General features: G+C 38.9%; 2 protein-coding genes across 3 annotated transcripts in view; one reads left to right on the plus strand and one right to left on the minus strand.

The window, feature by feature from the left end:
• The first annotated feature begins 314 nt into the window (after positions 1-314).
• Positions 315-3,480, plus strand: LOC137587787 (galactose-specific lectin nattectin-like). The gene is made up of 7 exons (XM_068304413.1): positions 315-383; positions 830-895; positions 1,783-1,807; positions 2,267-2,358; positions 2,513-2,647; positions 2,900-3,011; positions 3,173-3,480. Exons 2-7 carry the CDS (start codon positions 830-832, stop codon positions 3,244-3,246), a joined length of 504 nt encoding a protein of 167 aa, XP_068160514.1. The 5' UTR covers positions 315-383; the 3' UTR covers positions 3,247-3,480.
• An 8,343-nt stretch (positions 3,481-11,823) lies between these two features.
• Positions 11,824-19,949, minus strand: part of mtcl2 (microtubule crosslinking factor 2) — a 103,227-nt gene continuing 95,101 nt past the window's right edge. For both annotated transcript variants that reach the window (XM_068327930.1, XM_068327923.1), the window contains exons 23-24: positions 19,271-19,692; positions 11,824-18,892 (exon numbers count right to left, since the gene is read on the minus strand). In XM_068327930.1, the coding sequence (XP_068184031.1) occupies positions 18,746-18,892; positions 19,271-19,692 (569 nt within the window). In that variant the 3' untranslated portion in view covers positions 11,824-18,745. The remainder of the gene's footprint in view (positions 18,893-19,270; positions 19,693-19,949) is intronic.

Raw genomic sequence — 19,949 nt, forward strand, 5'->3', positions numbered from 1 at the left:
TGATGAGCAACTGGCCACAGCTTTTTCGCATCATAATCACAATATTTATTTTGATCTTTCTGTATGAAAGCTAACATTAAGTGTTACCACCGCTCTATTTAAACATCACAGTCACATGGCAACTCATGAATGTTTGTACATACAATTCCCACGGTATCTATTTTTTATTGCAATCTTGATAACATTCTATTCTTTGCTCAAGGCTTTGGCCACATGTAATTCTATATTTATTGTGTAAATGTTTTCTAATACCATCTGATGGCATGAAAATTTTGAAACTAAACCATCTACAAAAAGACATAAAGGGTGTCTCTTTTCTAGATGAATGTTAGATTCGACCAACTGCTTCTGCCAGTACAACTTCCTCTCATCATCACTGCAAGGTATGGATGTAATCTTGTCTTTCATTAAAGCATTAGTTTGATAGGGAACAGTTTTGGCCGTCTCTTGATTTTATTCACTTTTCAAGAGATATTTTTTACAACCAATATGTTTTATTGTTTGTGTCATGAGTCAATGATAGTCCAGTATGTCTATTTATGAGATGTGCATTATTGCATAGTATGCATTTTATAGAGACAAATACAAGTATTAAAGCTAGTATTAATGTAAGCATCAAGAAGTGAAGCTTTTTCATTGTTAAATCTAAAAACAAGACTGCAAACTAGAAACAGTGATATTTGCCAAATTTGAGTTAATGTGTGTAAAGTTAAATGTGCTGCACACATGAACATATAATCATTATAGCAGTGAGAATAGTCATTATAATTACCTGGATAGTTATTTGTCTATTCAGTTTCTATGCTAACAAAATCTGATTTTCACACAGATGGCATCAAGTTTTTATTTCCTGGTCCTCATATGTTTGACCAGCGGACTATGGATGGAGGCCAATGTAAGTAAAATTCATTGTGATGATTTGGGATACAATTTCAAAACTGATGGGCCCCTTCTCAAAAATGTGCCAGGTATGGCCAAAAGTTAGTGAACACTGATCAGTTATCACACTTGTATGAGTTTATTCAAAGTTACATTTTAAAATTACGGTCATTCTCCCTAAATGAGCATCATGGTAAGATGTGTCTGTTTTGTCTATGTCAGTTTTGTCATTGAAATTATTCCCTCATCTGACCGTGTCAGGCTCATAATTCTAAATTTCAGCTCAATTTTACTTGTAATTGTGAACAGACTAACCCACCTGATCCAGTTCTTAGCTCCTTTCTTAGAATGATGACATTAATTGAAGATTGCCAGCAAACCTTTCACATTCAGTATCTTCTAAATATGTCCTTCATTTGAGTTGTCTGTCTCAAATGTACATTTTTGTCCACTTTTTTTTTCTTCAGCTGTGCCTCTGTTTCAATGATATCACAGTGTGTACTTTATTAATCCTCCTCAGATGTGGGTGATAATGTGATGCGTTATTTGTTTAATTGGTCAAGTTTTACATTTTTCAATACAAAAGTGTGTTGTCACATCCTGTTCTAATGGTTTTTCTATATAAACATATTTCATCAACATAGAGTTAAATTTTTTTGTTCTTTTTTTGTTTTGTTTATGCAGCAGAACAGACAAACACTTGGTAATATACTGCATAAAGATATAAAATGTTGCAGGGGGTACATGGATGACAAAAGTTTAAAAACCTTTGCCTTTGGTTTCTAATTCTTGAATTGTGTTCATCTATACATCAAGTAGCAACTTCTCTTTAGTTGTGTGAGAATTAATCAATTGTTACTCAAAGCTGAGTTCTTAGTATTGATGTATTTTTTATTTCCACAGGCATGGAAATGTCACAGAAAAAATGGTTGGTACAAATACAAGGTTGAATTCCTAAATTCCATCACTGTCTGACTTGTAGGGGATGAAGTGAGAAGATATTTTACTTAGAGTACTATTTTACAAAAGAATATGTCTTTGCAAGTCAAATTAATGCACTTAAAATTTTTTGGTGAAAAAAAAAAATGAACAAAGATATTAAAAAGTAAATAAAAGAAATATACTCAGTAGGCTGATTTTATGTCTACTTATATTTATATGTAATTAGAAAGGAACCTTTCAGATCATTGGACAGTGGGCAGTGGGTAAGGTGGAGGAAACATTCGACCACTGTGTAATAATCAGTGATAAAATGTGCTCTACACAACAATCAGGATCAATTATTTATGTAACTGACCGAAGAAACTTTGGAGAAATGAGGTTACAAACATGTTTTTCTAAAATAAGGTTATAGAAATGTGTAATCTATTATCCTGTTGTTTTTTAGAGGGATGCTGTCCCTGTCAGCCTGGGTGGGTTTTCTCTGGGAAACGCTGTTTCATGTTCATCTTTGAAAAGAAGACTTGGGCTGAAGCTGAGGTACTATACAGTATGACACAGTAATAATGCAGAAACTCTATTGATGGCATATAAAAGCATTTTGCTATAGGGGTACTTCTTTGTGTGTGTTCAATTTCCTTCTAATTTATTCAAATTAGTTTTCATTGCCTCTGAATTTTTCCCCCCATATCAGCTAGCTTGCATTGGGTTTGGAGGTAATCTGGCTGCAATCTGGGATGAAGAAGAATACAGGTTTGTGAGAAGTTTAGTGGAAAAATCAACAGGCGCAAATACAACTACCTGGGTTGGAGGCCATGATGCGCCCCAGGTGGGTCATTTATTGACTGTATGAAAGCTTCATAATTTTTTTAATGAACTATTAAAAAACAATACATACAGTACTTGGATGCGAATGGAACTTTGAAGGGGAAGTCAAATATTTCAAAGTTACTAAAAAATATAAATATAATTCCCCCACACTCGATCAGTGAATATATTTATGTTAACAATGAGTAAAACAAATTTCTTGTCTTATCTATCTTGTGAACGATTTGGATATAATGTAAGATTCTCCCTTCAGGAAGGGATATGGCACTGGAGTTCTGGAATAAAATTCAACTTCACACTTTGGGGTCCTACCGAGCCAAACAACCGCAATGGAAAGGAACACTGCATGGAGATTAACTTGAGAGGTAAAAATTCATTATACGTTGTCTTCTTGAAAGCTGTTAATTGTAATTGAAAAAAATCTTTCAAAAATATGAAATTGCTTGCTCATATTGTGATGTTGTTTTCTTTGATAATTGTTTTGGTTAAGGTCATTAAAGTATGTGCTTCTGCTTTCAACCAACAGGAAGAGATCATGTCAATGACCAAGACTGTCACGATAAGAGATCTTTCGTTTGTGCCGCAAGAGACACATGGTAAACTCATGTCAGTGTTTTGGACCAGAAGATTTTCTGACGACTCCAGCAATCATTCCAGAGTGTCTGTCATGCACCGACACTTATTTTCCTAATATCTGATGATATACAGTATAAATGATTTTTATCTGATTATGTGCTTGCAGTTTCTTTGCACACACATGAATTAAATCATTAATGGTGTTAATCTTACAGGAACTGATCTTTACCTTTCCTTTGTCTGCATTAAAATACTAAACAGCAATACCACAATGTGTCCTTATTTCTTTTGTGTGTTTTTTACTTTTTTGTTCAACTGAGGATAATATTTTTCTGGAGTTCTCCAGGTGCAATCATTGTTATACGGCACTAGACATGTACAGCTAATAAACTAGCAATTTCAAACTTTTGAATCATTAAAATTTATTCATCTTTTTGAAGAAGAGGTGATAGTGAGAAGTGGTGCAAAGATACCACCACTTATATTTACAGTGGTCAACTTTTTACTAAGTGGAACAATGAAAGGTTGATCCAATATTCAGCAAATGTAAGAATTATAAGGTTAACAATCGCAAAAGGAAAGGAAGTTGTCAGAGTTCAAAATGCTGTTTTATCCACCATAGCGGGTCACGAGGAGCTGGAGCCTTGACTTCATGAAACAGTTTTCTTCTGTAGCTGGGCAAATTAAAGCACCTTCCTCGTAACCCTGACCATCGCATCTACCACCTTCTGGACAGATTATGGAGCTCATTATCCAACAGATTTTTTCAGCCTTAATTGGTTCAGAAAAATAATTTCTCTTGTTGGAAATATAATATGACAACTGACTCCACTGTAATAAATAATAGTGCAATGTAAATCATTCTACATACGCTTATTGCACTACTTCTATCTGCCTCAAGTACCTTGCACATGGTAAGAAATTTGACTTTACACTTTCTATTTTTGTATCTTCCTGTCTGTGTGTATGTCTTTGTTGACCATTTTTTGAACCAAATAATATTTTACTGTTAGGTGTTACTTACACTTTATCTGTGTATACATTCATTCATTTTCTAAACTCGCTTCATCCACTGTTGCAGTGGCCCGCAGAGCCACATGTAGACAAACAAGCATGCACGCACACATTTACACCTACGGTCAATTTAAAGCGGCCAATTAACCTAAAGCGCAGGTTTTTGGAGGTGGGAGGAAGCCGGAGAACCTGGAAATAATCCACACAGACAAGGGAGGAACAAGGGACAAGGGACGAACATGCAACCAAGATGCCACCAAAATCAAGGAATAGTGCAGCCTTGGAGGAGATGATTGAGGAGATAAAGAAATTGCTGGACTTTATGTCTGGTGAAATAACAACTATCTCAAAACATCAAAAACTGATTCTGGAGATGATGGGTGGAATTAAAGAACTCAAGAAGCAATGTGCCGAGAAGGACAAGATGGGGACCTTTCTGGAACGCCGTGTAGCTGACCCGGAGCAGCAGGAGGATGATGTTTCATGTCTTATGCCTTTTTCTCTTAGGAGAGATTGAAAGGCATCTCCAGTGTATTCAGTTCTGTTGTCCGACTTGATACATTTTACACTACCATTCACTGTCAGCAAGAAACTTGTTTGTGGCTAATGAGGCTTCACTTTTGTTCTTGAGAAAATAGACAAACACTGCCCCTAAATAATCATAATGAAATGGCATATTTATGCCTTTCAAGGCCAATTGGCTCAGTAAGACCTGACAAGTCTGTATGTACCATATCTAGAGGTGAACTGATTTCTGCATTAGCCTGCCTATTTCTGCTCCTAGTGAATTTTCCCTTTCATGCATATGTAGCGGAGTTTGTTGTTTCCACTTCTCATTGGCTGGTAAATTGTTAGAGCTCCCCCTGTGGTACTCTGCTGGTAGTGTGCTGAATACCTGAAGACTAGTGATGTCTGAATGGCGCCTCATGGGGCTTCGAACTGTTTGCGACAATTGTGAGGAAAACTGTTTCATTACTCGGAGCCCCAGTCATTGAGAATGTGGCTGTCCTCTTTGGCAGGGTGGCTGTACTGCAATCACACAGTGGTCAATAACCCCAGAAAACAGTGCTTTGACATTTCCTGTATTGCATATATTTTCTGAATAAAACCGAGTATAATCTCATTCAATTTGTTAATCCTTGCTTGCTATATTGTAGCCATATATTATAGGAAATCGTTTTATGATTATTGATCCTTGCAGGGTTCAATAAAGCACTAAGAGATATATGTAGATTACATTTTCATGTATGTATATTTAATTTAAATATATACAGTATACATATGTGTTCGTGTGCATGGGTTACATAGGATGATTAGTGTCACTGGAAAAAAAACAAGGTCTACAGCAGGGGTATTCAATTAAAAGTCACGGAGGTCCGGTTACAAAAATTTCCTCTTAGTAAAAGGTCCGAACCCAAGTCCAGTTTGTGTCTTGTAGCCAGTCCCTATGTCCACATTATGTTTAACTAAGTGCACAGCTAGCTATTTAGCCTCACCATAAATAAAAGTAGACCCAGGCAAATATATTTCAAGCCTTTATGTTAGATTGAAGAACACACAAACCTCAGAATTAAAAATGAAGTGCAAAAAGAGCTGAATAATCCTTTTTCTTGTAAATTAAAGACATCACAGCCTAAGGAACTGAAGGCCTACACTTCAAGTAAAAAAAACATTAACATCTTCAGAAAGCATGACTAAAAGCTGGCTCTTTCAGGGGAAAAATGCAAACAGAACTTTCTTCATGAGAGAAAGGAGCATATGGCCTGCCAGTCATTTACTTGTCCACAAGTAACCTTGTACACAAAGTGTGTCTGTGCACAAGATATGCACAGGCAGACCCTGTGGTGGTCTCTGTCATGTGTGGTGAAGGAGACCACTGGACTTTGTCAGCATCTCTTTTATTGCTGCATGTATGTCCTCTCCTCTTGTGTGTGTTTCACAGTGGTGTTACCCAGCAAGGAGCTCCTTATCTTTGTGAAGGAACCTGACACACATACAAGCTATAACTCATCAATGTCCACAGATATTCATGGTGCTCCCTGAATAGCGGCATCAAGCTGTTAATATTTCTGATTATTTGGTTGCTGTTGAAGCTGACATCCGGATTTGTTTGATTTTTTTTCACACATCTCATCTTTCTGTTTTCCCTTAAACAATATGTAAACAACAGCTTTACAAGCACTTCTTCACAACTGTCCCATCACTAAAAGATGTTTTATGTTGCCCTAAACTCCACCATGCCTTTAGTGAATATTTGTTTGCATTTTTCCCAGTCATTTTGTCCTCAGCTCGGACTTCAGGGGATAATTCTGCTCAAAAGCTCTGTGCTTAGTTTCGTAGTGGCGCTTCACGTTATGAATTAATTAGTACTACATGTTCAGACTATATGAGGTAAAATGGTTTTGAACTGCCTGACGGAGGAATAAACACAAATTTCTCCGTCCACTCATTGTTAACTAGCGGTTTTCGTCATTAACCTCCCTTCGTTTGGAGCTATTCTGTCTTTACCGTCTCCCTTCCTCTGTGCTCCTGTAGCGGTAAACTCAGAGCGGTAGCCGCAGCGGGCTGTCTCACTTCCAGGTGCGCTGACAGAGCAGGGAAACAAATGATCTGATTGGCTGAACTGAGTGGCGCTATTACTGTATTAACTGGAGTAGCAGCGCCCACCGTCTGTAACCGCGACCGTCAGAAAAAATGGGCAAAGAAAATCTTTTCTGAATTTATCATGGAGTGGTCACAGGTCCGGACAGAACCATCACGCGGTCCGGATCCAGACCGTGATCCGCCATTCGGTGATCCCTGGTCTACAGTATGTTGTGAGATAAAAGTCTGAATCCTGAGACGTCATCACAGCAGCCCCACCGGCTTCATTCTCACGTCTGGGTCGGTAACGCCTCATCATTGAAGACATGTTGTTACTGTACATCAGATGCTGGAACACAGCAAACACTTCACCTGTAAATTAAAAACAACATGTGGGGTTTATTATTTTCTCCTGTGTGAGTAACACAGCCTGAAAATAATTCTTCATTCAAACTGTTCCCAGACTTGGGATCTCTTTCTGTTTTGTAAAGTAATTACGACGCAAACTGTCTGTCAGCAATCGGAACGCTAATGTGATAAATCCAAGGGATATTGACACGATAAGCAGTGCACCGCGCTGTTTCATCCATTCTGACACATCTGGAACCGGTGTTTTGGATCACTCATTGATCCAAACCACTAAACTGTGTCTTCTGGTGAATGGGGCGCTTAGTGTTTCGGCGCACTTGTGTGCCAAACGTCATCAGTCACGTGGTTTTTCCATGTTTGAAGCAGGCTCCAGAGCAGTGGCTCACATGGGCACGCCCACCGAGTCCAGGTCGTGTATCGGAGTGCCAGAACAAAGCGGTCATCACTACTTAAGACCCCTCCTCAGTCGATAATGTCTGTGGCAGGTGGGACCAATCTTCCTTGTTGGGGGCTAGATAAATAGCAGGGGCAGTCGTAAGGCCTTGGCTAACGTTGCACTTCACAGCGACTGTTTAAAGTGTTTTCCCTCAATGGGCAATTTTATGACGATTGTGACCACCGTCCGAAAATGATCTTACCTTCAAATCTCTTTGGAAATCATCCGAGGTAAAGTGTACATGAAAGATCCTCGAATCCTTGGTCATATTGACCTGGTATATTGACCTGCCCTCCATCTCCTTCCTAGCTTCCCAGAAGGTATTCCAAAGAAGGATAGGTCCTTGTCTTTGTTATTTGTTGCTGCTGTGTTGACACAACCATTCACCGCATCCGTTCAGGTAACCATTACATTTATTGGGTTAATCACGTCATTGATCGCATTGTTTTCTATGGCTGCCAAGCTAAGTTTGTCGCCAATGATGTATGACGCCCACGTGACCACTGGATGTGGAAGCCGCTCTGGTGCATATTTTAAGGTTTTCTGAACAAAGGGATGATGCTACACATATAAAATTTATAATTTTTTTTCATTTTTCATAATGATAAATAAAATATATGTCACTTAAAATTAAGTTGACTGTCCTTTTAATGCTTTCAAATGAAATATGCAATACTTCTTCTCAAATCTGCAGCAGAATGATTTGCAAACTTCCAGAGCCTGACATCAGAGCTGGACATTGCACGCTACACAAAGCAGACTGACATTCAACTGAAGTCCAGAGCTTGTGGACACTTCTGGAACTTACTGACAGAGGAAAAGTAACCCAACATCAGATAATATGCTACTTCCTTGACTGCATTATTCGGCTCCACTTAATTATGTGAGTCAGGCTTTTCCTACATGAAGATCTTTAAGTCCAAGAACTGTTCCACCATGATTGATTGTCATCTGGAAATTGGCTTTAAACTGGCTGCCAAAAGCTACTTTCAGGACTACACATACCTGGTGGCAATTGTTAGCTCCGTGTGTCTTGTCACAGAGGACTGCCTCAAACATTTTGCAGCTTAGTAACGGGTTAAATCAATGTGATATGAAAATAAAGTAACTTAGCCGTGAGCAGAAGCTAGCATTAGCCACATGGTAATAACTATCAGAACCACCATCAGACTTTACTGTCACTTATAGAAATACAGCAACATTTTAGCAGTCAAAACGTCCTTATATATACAACATACAAAATACACAATAGGACAGATATGACATTATTACTATAAGATTAGAGGCGGAAAGAGAAAAAACAGTAGCTACCGGACGATGCTCCGGTCCTGTGAGGAAGTAGGTTACAAAACACAACGCAGAACCAACTAAGTAACGTTCACACGTACTAACCATTCAGAAACGTCCTGCTGCAGCCGCACAGTCGGTGTTTCTTCAGGAGCCTCCACTTCTGGGTCCGACTCAGGGTCATAAATGTACGGCGACACGATGGGTCCTCCGAACGCCATAATGATAACAAATGTAATGTCGGTCATTGTCCCGTTAGCCTAACGCTCTCCTTCAGAGGGGCGTGACCCAGGTGAAGGAGGCGTTGACCAGTGGAGCTCATTAGTATACTACAGCCGGAGGCCTGAAATGAAGCGTTTTGTGAGTAGCTCAGATGAGCGATTTTGAAAAGCTGATATTTAGGACCACCTACTTTAGGTCAACATATTTGGGATACAGTCTAGTTGGACATCTGAATGACATTAAGTAAAAAATGCATAATATGGGACCTTTAAGTGTAAGTTCTCAGAGTAAGATCAGAAAATGACCAAAAAAATGTGCATAGTGTTTGTAAGTAGAATATTCTGTTTTGGTGCCCTCATGTGGTATAAAAAAAAGATCACAGAAAGTTTCATCATGGCTCCTGAGCAACCAGACGTTCCTGCCTGGACACAGATTGATGCCAGGCATCGGACTCTCACAGACTACACACTGCTATGTTCATCAAGCCCAAAAATTATTTGAGGTTGAGAACATTCAGACGCACTGTCCTCAACAGGTACAGCCTCAGTAGCTTTTTAATTTATTTATTTTTTAACCTATTTTACCTGCCTCACCATTGTAACTCAACTTACCTCTCTGATCTCACCTAACTCACATGGCATGTCACCCTCATCCATCTTATCTGTCACTCAAAGTGAAAGGCAGCCACTAATGGTGTACTGGGAGCAGTTTGGAGGGTTCAGTGCTTTGCTCAGAGGCACTTCATGGGCCCAGGGAGTGAACTGGCACCCCTGCAACCACCATTCTATTGCCATTCTGTGGTCCATCTTTGTGTGAAGCCAGCCTTCCTCCAGGCAGCAAGCCAAGCCCCCATACAGTTAGCTGCTGCCCCTAAAAATTCAATGTACTTGAAAATTATGAAGTTTTATTCTATATATAAAACAATCCCAAACCCTAAAATGCTTAAAGTTATTGTGATGATGAATATATAAATCTTGGAATAAATATATCAGATTTAAATGTCTTTCTGAATTGTGTTTAAACAGGATACATAGGGAAAAGCTAATTACCTATTAGTTAGTTACATAGTATTTACTGTTGTTGTAGATGAAAATTGAGCAACAACTGTGTTAAATAAAATAACAAAAACTAATTAATATGAGAGACAAAACTGACCTTATAAATATAAGTAAACTTATATCAAGTTAGTTCACAAAATGTCTCAAATTTTCAGTTTTCAGACTCAGTTCACTAAATCATCCTCTGGATTTTTCCAAATTACTTTGTTAATTAAACAGAGTCATCTTCATTGGTAATCTCTGAGAGTTATGTCTCAATAATGGTGCCGGGTAATGACACCTGTTGGTAGATGCTTTTAATGCCAGCTCTGTGAGCCTATGGACATTATAGCTTTCACATTAATATATAGAGCACAGTAATCGTTCCACACAAGTTATTTTGCCAACAAATGACGAGGACTTTCACTTGGTATTCTTGAGGCTTGTTGCGTTTCCTTGATTGTTTGATTTGCCTGTAGCTAGAGTGTGCGTTCTTAATTTCCCTTCGGGGATCAAACCAGTATATAAAATTAAATTAAATTAAATTAAAAAAAATTAAACAGTGGACAAAAACTTTTACAACCGTGTGCTGCGTTTGGGTCGTAATCAAGCTCATGACATTCATTCATTCATTTTCTTACCTGCTTCATCCGCTTGTGCGGGTCACAGGGAGCTGGAGCCTATCCCAGCTGGCTGAGGGCGAACTCCGGGCACAACGCCAGTGTACCGCGGGGCTACACAGAGACATACAAAGACGCACACACACACTCACTCCTACGGGCAATTCGGAACGGCCAATTAACCTGAAGTGCATGTTTTTGGAGGTGGGAGGAAGCCGGAGAACTCGGAGAGAACCCACAGACACAGGGAGAACATGCCTTATTGTGCGGTGACAGTGCGACCCAATGCACCACCATGCCTCACATGGCCAACACTACAAGATAAATGTATTTGTGAGGTTTCACAACAGTGGTAGTGGTAGATTCAAGGATTTGCTCATCAATTTCTAAGAAGAACAGAACCAAGTTCTTGATAAGGCCCTGCATTAATCCCAAAGTACATGTACTTACAGTGCTCCTGTTTTTGCTTTCTTCTCAATTAAATATTTTAGATTTTCATACTAATTTTGACTTTGAGTAAAAAACAATGTGAAAATGGAGTTCTAAAATGACAATTTTATTCAATGAAAGTTATTCGAAAACCTATATCACTTGTGTAAGAAAGAAATTGCTCCTAAACCTAATAACTGGTTATGTCTCCTTTGTGACATTTAATTAAAACAATTCATCAAGAGTGGGTAAAAATTAAGTCACTTTGGCAAATGTGTGCGGATGCCAAACTGAAGGCCAGGTATTAATTCTACTACCATTTGCCTACAGCTTAGGTGGGAGAGTGGATGATGCCAACAGGACTTAAATAATAAGCTACCGTCACATGACATTTTAATGTTTCATCAGTAACCAGGAAGTTGCTAATACTCCACCATCCATGGTTAAATCTGCCTTGAAACTCCTGCCTGTTGTGTTGACAAACTGAATATTTGATGTTTAAGTTGAAGTTCTTAATGGTTTATAATAAGTAACAAAGATACTGTAACTACTTCTGATCAACCTGAGTCCAATATGTACAAAATAACAAGAAAGAAAACCATGCTACATTATAACAAATATTTATTTGTGCAATCTATGACAAACAGGAGGCAGTTGTATAGTTGTACAAGCTTTGATGCTCAGAAATGACAAACTCTAATAATGTATTTCGATGAAATACCTCATTCTACGCACTCTATTAAATATTTGCTTCCACTTTGATTGATTTCACAAACTTCAGAATGCACCTATGTACAAACGAAATGCTCAAGAGTAGTCTATAAAAAGAGAGTGCTACATAGTTCTGCAGTGACCCTGTTAAGATCAACTGTTGAAATTCAGCTTTTCTCAAAGAAAAAAAAGGACAGATACAGTACAAAGCTTTCCTTTTGTTTGAAGTTGCATCACAACAGGACAAATTTATTTACTGTACACAAATTTTTGTTGTCTTTCATTGCATTTTCCTTTTACTCAAGAATCAAGCAGAAAAAATGACAAAAGAAGGTTGACGAGCAAGTATACAGGCAGTGTGTGTGTAATACTGAAGCCAATATTATCAGCAGCTTCAAAAGTATGGCCATGATGTAATAATCATATGAACACAGAACATTGAAACCCGTTACAAAGGCTGAAAAACTCGTGCTGTTCAAACAAGCATCAAGAAGGCTCAGAATTTGTGTCACAAAACCTGCAAGAAATCATCTGTCATTGGCTGGTGATGCTATGTGACCATTAAAACTGTCAGTACTTTAACCTGAGGGGGAGGAATAAATGTACCACCTGATAGACAGATGGAAAGGCTGGAGAAGGAAAGAGACAAGTCATTGATGATAGAGTTGAGTCTATGTTGACTGAACCATTTGATATTTTTATACATGACCAGGTTGCTGTAAATCTCATGTATTAAATAAGATGTCACACCCCTTAACTATCATTATTAACTCATTATCAATTCTACTTTTACAGCAGTACAAAGCAATTATTTTCAAATCACTAAACAAAATGATTTGGCACTTTAAAGTAGGCATCTTCCCACCTATATATTTAAATAAGCTCACTTGAAAACCTCACGCCGTCACGCTTTTAACTCCACCCACTACCTGTCAATCAAGCACCCAACCAACCATGGCGCCCAACCAATCATGGCGCATCTGCTGGAAGGAATCACGTGAACAATATAGCGTAAGGCATCGGGCAGCAAGGCTTTTTGTTGTGGTTACGCCTTTCGTCCACACGACAATGCTAATATCCGGGACGAAAACGTCGGCCAAAGTTACGTTTTTTGAAAACGGCGGGTATGCGCTGTGTGGCAGTGTAACCGAAACTTTTTCTGTCCGGGGTGATGAAAACCGCTGTGACGTGAGTGTGTGTGACCCGTGTCTACATTTGCACACAGAACGGACAGAGTTAAAACCGGCTATTTTCTGACATGTAACAGCTCCACGTCGAAGACGCGTTGACAAACATGCTTGACAGTTGGATATTTGTTCATCTGTTTCTTTCTGTATGAGTCATAAAGTTTCAATACTGTATTTATTCATTCACCTTCCTCGCCAACGCCAGTTCTGGGTCAGACCGGGATGCGCTGCCTGCTGGTGGGAGAACTCTGTGATGGAGGTCGTCCTCCAGGAGGAATGGCATGAATTTCCACACATCCCGGTCCCGTTCTCGGAGTCGTTATGCTTATAAACATGTTGATCAACGCTCTCCTGAGGCTACGTGTGGACATGGCCTGATTCAGGTAGGGGTCCGGTTTGTGCTACGAGTTTTGACAGTGATATAAGGCGGGTGTTTTCGGGAAATATTGTCAAGTGGACAGTGGACAAAATGTTGTTTTAAAATAAAAACCAATGATATGCTCCAAGCATAATCACTGGCTATACCTCAACGTTACAAAAGCACAATCATTGTCCATACCCCAACCCCAACCACCCTCACTGTACATGTTTACTGTAATTTCACTTTCGTCATGTCCCAATGATCATTTTCCATACTACCAGTGTGTGTGTGTGTGTGTGTGTGTGTGTGTGTGTGTGTGTGTGTGTGTGTGTGTGTGTGCCATCACTAAAATACACGTTTGCTTCAATGCTTCATGGGGCTTCATCTGCCCATCACTACCTATACATGAACTTCCCAGTTAACATAATTTTAGAGTAACATAACTGTTCCAACAATTTTCATGTTTTTTCAGCAGAAAGTACAAACAGAAAACAGCAACGATTTCTGAGTGAAACTAGCTGGCTAGCACGAATAGTCTGTCCAGCTATGGTTTCCGTTTGGAATGGGACAATAGATGTAGTATACAAAATGCTCCTCGGGCATCTGGCAAAAATTGGTCTTTGAGTAACTACATACAGTTCTGTTCATGTAGTCAGCTAACAGAACTACCACTTCTCTAACATTTCTTTTCCACTTGCTCTTTTGACAGGTGTCTTTTACTTTAACTTTAGCTCCTTTCCCAATCTCATGATTAGTTAGTTTAATTTCTCCAGTTAGCCTGCTAACATTCATTAGGCTTTGCAATGCCCGCCCAGCGCAATCAATGATTTGCCAACACAAAGTCGTTACGTCACCACGTTGATTTTTGACTACATTGGGTGCCCTTGGTTTTTAATACCAATACATTTGTTTTCATATGTTCGGTATAAAGTATGATATTATTGTTTTATTGTGGAATTTCCACGGGTTCCTGCTAGTTTAAAGAATAATAATACAAATAATTTAAAAAATGTTAAGTTGGTCTTTGTTTGCAGGTCTTGTCAAAATAGCTAATAGTGATTAAATATTAACATGAATATAAATATAGATACAAATCTGTTTAAGCCGACTGCAAGATAATAAATGAAGACATTTTGCATTACCTTCAGATAGAATTTATCTTCAGTGTATCATCCACCATAGATTTATACATTTTTATTCAAAACAAAAATCCCATTAATGTTCTGAAAGTTTTCATATCAGATATAATTTTCAATTTCAAAAATGAAACAATTGCAAGGTTTTCAAGCTTAATGGCGTATTGTGTTCAATCCTGTAGTTTTGCAGTACATCCAAAAATGGATTGGAAGAGTGAACTAATGGGAGGGTGCAGTAAAGCTTCCTTTGTAAATTTATAGAGTATGTTTAAGATTAAAGGTTAAAGACTTTATTTGTACTCATTCCTGTGATTGTTGTTAATTCCTCCATTCATTCATTTTCCTATGCGCTTCATCCACTTGTGTGGGTCACAGGGAGCCTATCCCAGCTGGCATAAGGTGTGAGGCGGGGCAAACTTCGAGCGTGACACCAGTGCACTGCCGTTTGAGCGTTGTGTTCATTGCTTTTGTTACACTCATGTCTACAAACTTTTTTTAAGGCAGTGAGGGACTTTTGGATTCAGATTCAGTTGCCTTAATGGTGAGCCCCACTTGCAGTTTGTGATCCGTGTGTAATTGAAATATCTTGAGTGTAGATGAAACCATTCTGGCTACCCTGCCGTAAACTGTCGACAAGCAATGCTACACTGAAGATTATTTTGTAATAAGTCGACTACATTGGCATATGCAGCCATCATCATTATCATCATCATTATCCGCTCATTCTTAGTCGGGTCAAGAGGGGCAGCAGCTTCAACAGGGAACCCCAAGCTTTCCTTTTCCTGGCCACATCAACCAGGTCTGACTGGGGGATCCCTGATAGATACTCTGAGCCTCTTGCGAATAGTGGTGTTTTTCACCCTATCTCTAAGTCAGACAGCAGCTACCCGCCTCAGAAAACCCATTTTGGCCACTCGTACCCGCGATCATGTTCTTTCGTTAATGACCCATTGCTAATGACCATAAGTGAGGGTAGGAACGAAGACTGAATGGTAGATGGAGAGCTTTGCCTCATATGCTTTGAATATGTAGCCATACTTCTCATTTTGCTAGGAACAGAAACAGTATGTGAAACCTTGTCACAGCAAACTTTTATCTGTTGGAAATATGTTCAGCCTGTAGACAGGCAGCAATGTAGTGGATCATGCTGCAAGAGTATTTGCATCCATTGCAATGAAATTATAAAGAAATGAGAAAAGAAATGCAGTTCAGTTTCTTCTGTGGTGAATCTATCATTTTGTGTTCAAAGTCTTAAAGGAAAATTTGTTGTGACATAAGCCCAGTGTTCCTTGTAAGCTCATTTTGACAGAGCTGAAGGTCAAAGACAGACTTTATTTTATTGTGTCTTTTTATTATTAATCACTCTTACTTTTCTGCATCAGCAGAGCATTTTAATCACCTGGATATTTTTGACATTATCTTAATGCTTCTTGCTTCAATTTTCGCAAAATATGGAATGCTGTCTGCTCCTGACTGTTCCAGTGATTGAATTAAATGTAATTTAATGATTTAGATATTTCATAAAGCTTTCAAAAACAGAAATGGTGATAAAATGGAGATAGTAACTCTGCTCAACCTGTGCTTTTTGAGACATTTAGATTAATCTCAATGACATTTTAGATCTGAGGCTTTTCACCAATCAAACTAGCTCACTCAAATCTGCCTGTTTGCATACATACATATGGTGATTAAATAAACAGCTGTATTGCTCTGGTTTTCATGCCATTAGTTTTGAAGCTTTGTCAGGTTCCAAACGCTTGGTTGTTAACCAGCAATGGGGGCTAGAGTGGAGACAGACAGTAGCACGCAGACTGTAATTTTCAATTATTGTTAATTTAAATACATGTACTGCAACTATAATGCCCAATTTAAAACTGCTTCATCATTAAGTGGTGTGCAGAGATGCAGAAATGGTTACACAGTAAGAGCAAAAGTGTTAATTCATTTTCTAACCGCTTGTTCTGCTGTGGCGGGTCGGGGAGCTGGAGCCTACCCCAGCTGGCATCAGGCTCTGAGGTGGGGGAACCTCCGGGCATGACGCTAATGCACCACACAGCCACACAGACACACACACCTGGCAATTTGGGACCATTCAATTAACCTGAAGTGCATGTTTTTGGAGGTGGGAGAAAGACGGAGAACCTGGAAAGAAACCAGTACCACGCAGACATGGCAAAAACATGCAAACAGAGGGGGAAGCGAACCCGAAACTGCCTTGCTCTGCAGCGACAGCGCTACCCACTGCGCCACCGTGCCACCCGCAGCAAAAGCGTTAAATTTATCTATTTAAATAGAGGACTGGGCAAATGCCTTGGTAAGGAAACCACAACAGCCTAATAAATCAGCATAAACCTTCAGACAGTATAGACCAAATGAAAAAGTAAATTTCAGTACAAAAAAGTTAATATATTGTGTAAATTATATCCTATCCTACTCTTCTCCTCTGTTTACTGTGGTATAGTACTCAATTGTATTTTTAGTTCTATATTTCTGATCACAATTTGAAACAAATTTAAAAAAAACAAAAAAAAAACACTCTCACACATTAAAAAGGTCTGCTGGGTGAGTGGTTGTTATTGTATGTTGTGTTTACATGAGACCAGTTTTGGTGTACGCTGACTACATGTCACAGGCACTTTGAAAATCAGTTGAGTCATAAGACAGAAACTTGGCAAGCAAAGAGAAAAGAATAAATTAAAAACTCATCTAAATATTATCATTTACAGTATTTTTTTTTTTAATGTTCTCAGTCAATTAATGAACTGTGCGTCATCGAAAAATGTGTGTACATCTTTAAGAAAGACATTTTATCTCAATGGACAAACTTTTCAAGCTAAACCAAAAACTTAAAAATATCAAAATAAGTACCGGTAAAATACAAAATTGTGAACTGATAAAAAAGTGTTGATGCTTTATCAAATGGACAGTTACAGCTCTTAGCTTGTCGCTTACCAAAATTAGTTTATAATGCTACATTTCCAAAATCCGTAAAGTTGAAACAGTAGCTGTGGTGTCCACGTACTACTACAACACAAGGACTGATGTGAGATAAAAATGGAGAGATGGAAAGTGTAGTTTTAAACCACTCCTCAACACACAAATAGTGCGCATCTGACTTAAATGAAAAGAATCGCAATGACTGAACTGTCCTTCGACAACTTCAGAGTTAGAGTGCATTGCTGGTCAATGGCAGATGAGAATTTTGAGTTTGGATAAACACAAAATCTCTAATGCCACTGAAGCATAGAAAATAGGGATTCACTGACAAATCTGATAGCTATCAATATAAAAACCAACAGGCAAAGATCATGGCTGCAATTCTTACTCAAGAAGGAGGAGGAGTATGATTTACACACTTCAAGAGTCCAAGTCCGAGTCTGGTAATTCTGGGATATGTAGTCCAATATACCTTGAATTTTTTCCTCATATTTAGTACTTGTCTGGAACTGAAGCAGATGAGTCCTCATGACACGGTATTTTTCACACAGTGACATTTGCTGGAATGTTATTGTGCTAAACCACCAAAAAGGCTTAATTACATTTGACAGCACAGCATGTGTGTTTATGTCCATGTTCAGAAAGAATCCCACCAAGGTCTTCTTTGGGATTGATCTCAGAGATACTCAATCAAAACGTGTTTTTTTTTCTGTAAATCCAAGGCAGCAGGTCCTATAGCATGATGGCAAGGTGATATCAAGTTGGATTTTGCAGTCCAAAAGTAATCATTAGTAGTATCTGGGCTTGACTTGTAATTTCTTTTCAGTTCATTAAGTAGAATAAAGATTGCATGTGTATCTGTGGTTTAGGCCCCGCAGGTAGTTTTCTGATCATTGAATGTTGCTGCACGGTTGGTGTTTGTATAATGTTACAATCAAAGTAATATTGCTTGGGTTCTGTGTGTTCTTGTGAATGCATGCATGCGGCAGTGGGTTTGCGGGGTTGTCTGTGCAGTGTACTAGTTATCTGAGTGGGTTATGTTTGGCAGTGCACATGTGCAGCAGTTATCAGGTGTGTATGACCTTTAATGCTGTGAGGTGTGAGACAGGGAGTTTTAATAGCAGTTGTGAGGAATTAGTAATGCTTTGCATGTGTGTGTCTACATGTTTGTTGGATATGGCAGTAGGAATGTTGTCACTCATTGGAGGTGTCACCATTCTCCTCGGTCGCCACTGGAGACTCTTGTGGGCGGTGCTTGCACTGGACAAGCGAAAGGCGAGCTGCTATCCTTACTGGTCGGGCAAGGCAGGATGACTGGGCAGCACAATCACAAGGTGCATCCTATGAAATGGAGAGATGTGTAATTTACTGACACATCAATTTTATTTCATATTTTAGATATTTGACTCTTTAAAAATAACAGCAAATTGTTGTAGGGTTCATCTCTTCTGAAGATGAACTATTGTAATTGAGCGCAAACAAGATATGAACATAAAAAGAAAAACAAATCTGCATTAACATCAAACTATTGACATTAATAAAGTAGTGCAGCCTTTGTAAATCATCTGAATGGTTCATCTCTTACAGAAATCCATAGGACCTATCTGTATGGTATTGTAAATGTTATTTGAAGTACGTAGACTAAAATGAGAAGAAAAAAACACACTGATATGGCCTTTTTAAAGGGAAAAGAAACTTGTTGTATTTTATTGGCCTTACCTCGGTCCCAGACCCTGTAGATCCTGCATTGCCAGTAATTTCTTTCCCTCCTCCCATGATACCGACCATTTCCTCTCCAGCTGTCTGTCTCATAAGCCTCTTATTGACAATCTTGGTCACACTGTCATTTCCTCCACCAAATCCAGCCAGGGCTCCTTGTCCTCCAACTTCTGTTGATATGCACTCTGTCTTGGGTTCATCCAAGGGGCCTAAGACACCTAAACACCCAAGGGACTCTCTTTGTACTCTGTCCACAGGAAGGGGGAGTCCTCCCTGTGCACGACTGTTGCAGACATTTCTGAAGAACTCCTGGACCAGGCCTCCATAACGCTGAGAGTTTGGCTCAGGTCCACAGACTGCCACAACGGAGGGTTTCCCTGCTGCCGGTGTCTGCCGTGCTGGACTGTTAACCTGGCTGGCTCCTGATGGTAAACAGTAATACAAGACACATTCATTACTGGAATGTTAAGTTAAGAACACCAGAATGTTATTAGCAAGAACTCTTCTTGATCAAACCATGATTGGGAATCCTTCAATTAAGGCAGTTTTAAAAATGTTCTCCTTTTTTTTCTAGGAGTTATTTCATTTACAATGTATTGAAAACCTTGCTCTCTATTAATAAGATGATCAATGGATCTTTGGGGAAATTTCAGCACCTTGAGGATATGTCCATGTAAAA

Source organism: Antennarius striatus, chromosome 2, assembly GCF_040054535.1.
Source record: "Antennarius striatus isolate MH-2024 chromosome 2, ASM4005453v1, whole genome shotgun sequence".
Classification (NCBI taxonomy): domain Eukaryota; kingdom Metazoa; phylum Chordata; class Actinopteri; order Lophiiformes; family Antennariidae; genus Antennarius; species Antennarius striatus.

Excerpts from the sequence above, each read along its gene's own strand:
- LOC137587787 (XM_068304413.1), top strand. The coding sequence starts at position 830 with ATGGCATCAAGTTTTTATTTCCTGGTCCTCATATGTTTGACCAGCGGA. Across the intron at positions 1,808-2,266 it reads GAAATGTCACAGAAAAAATG|AGGGATGCTGTCCCTGTCAG; the intron begins GTTGGTACAAAT and ends GTTGTTTTTTAG. Across the intron at positions 3,012-3,172 it reads CATGGAGATTAACTTGAGAG|GAAGAGATCATGTCAATGAC; the intron begins GTAAAAATTCAT and ends TTCAACCAACAG.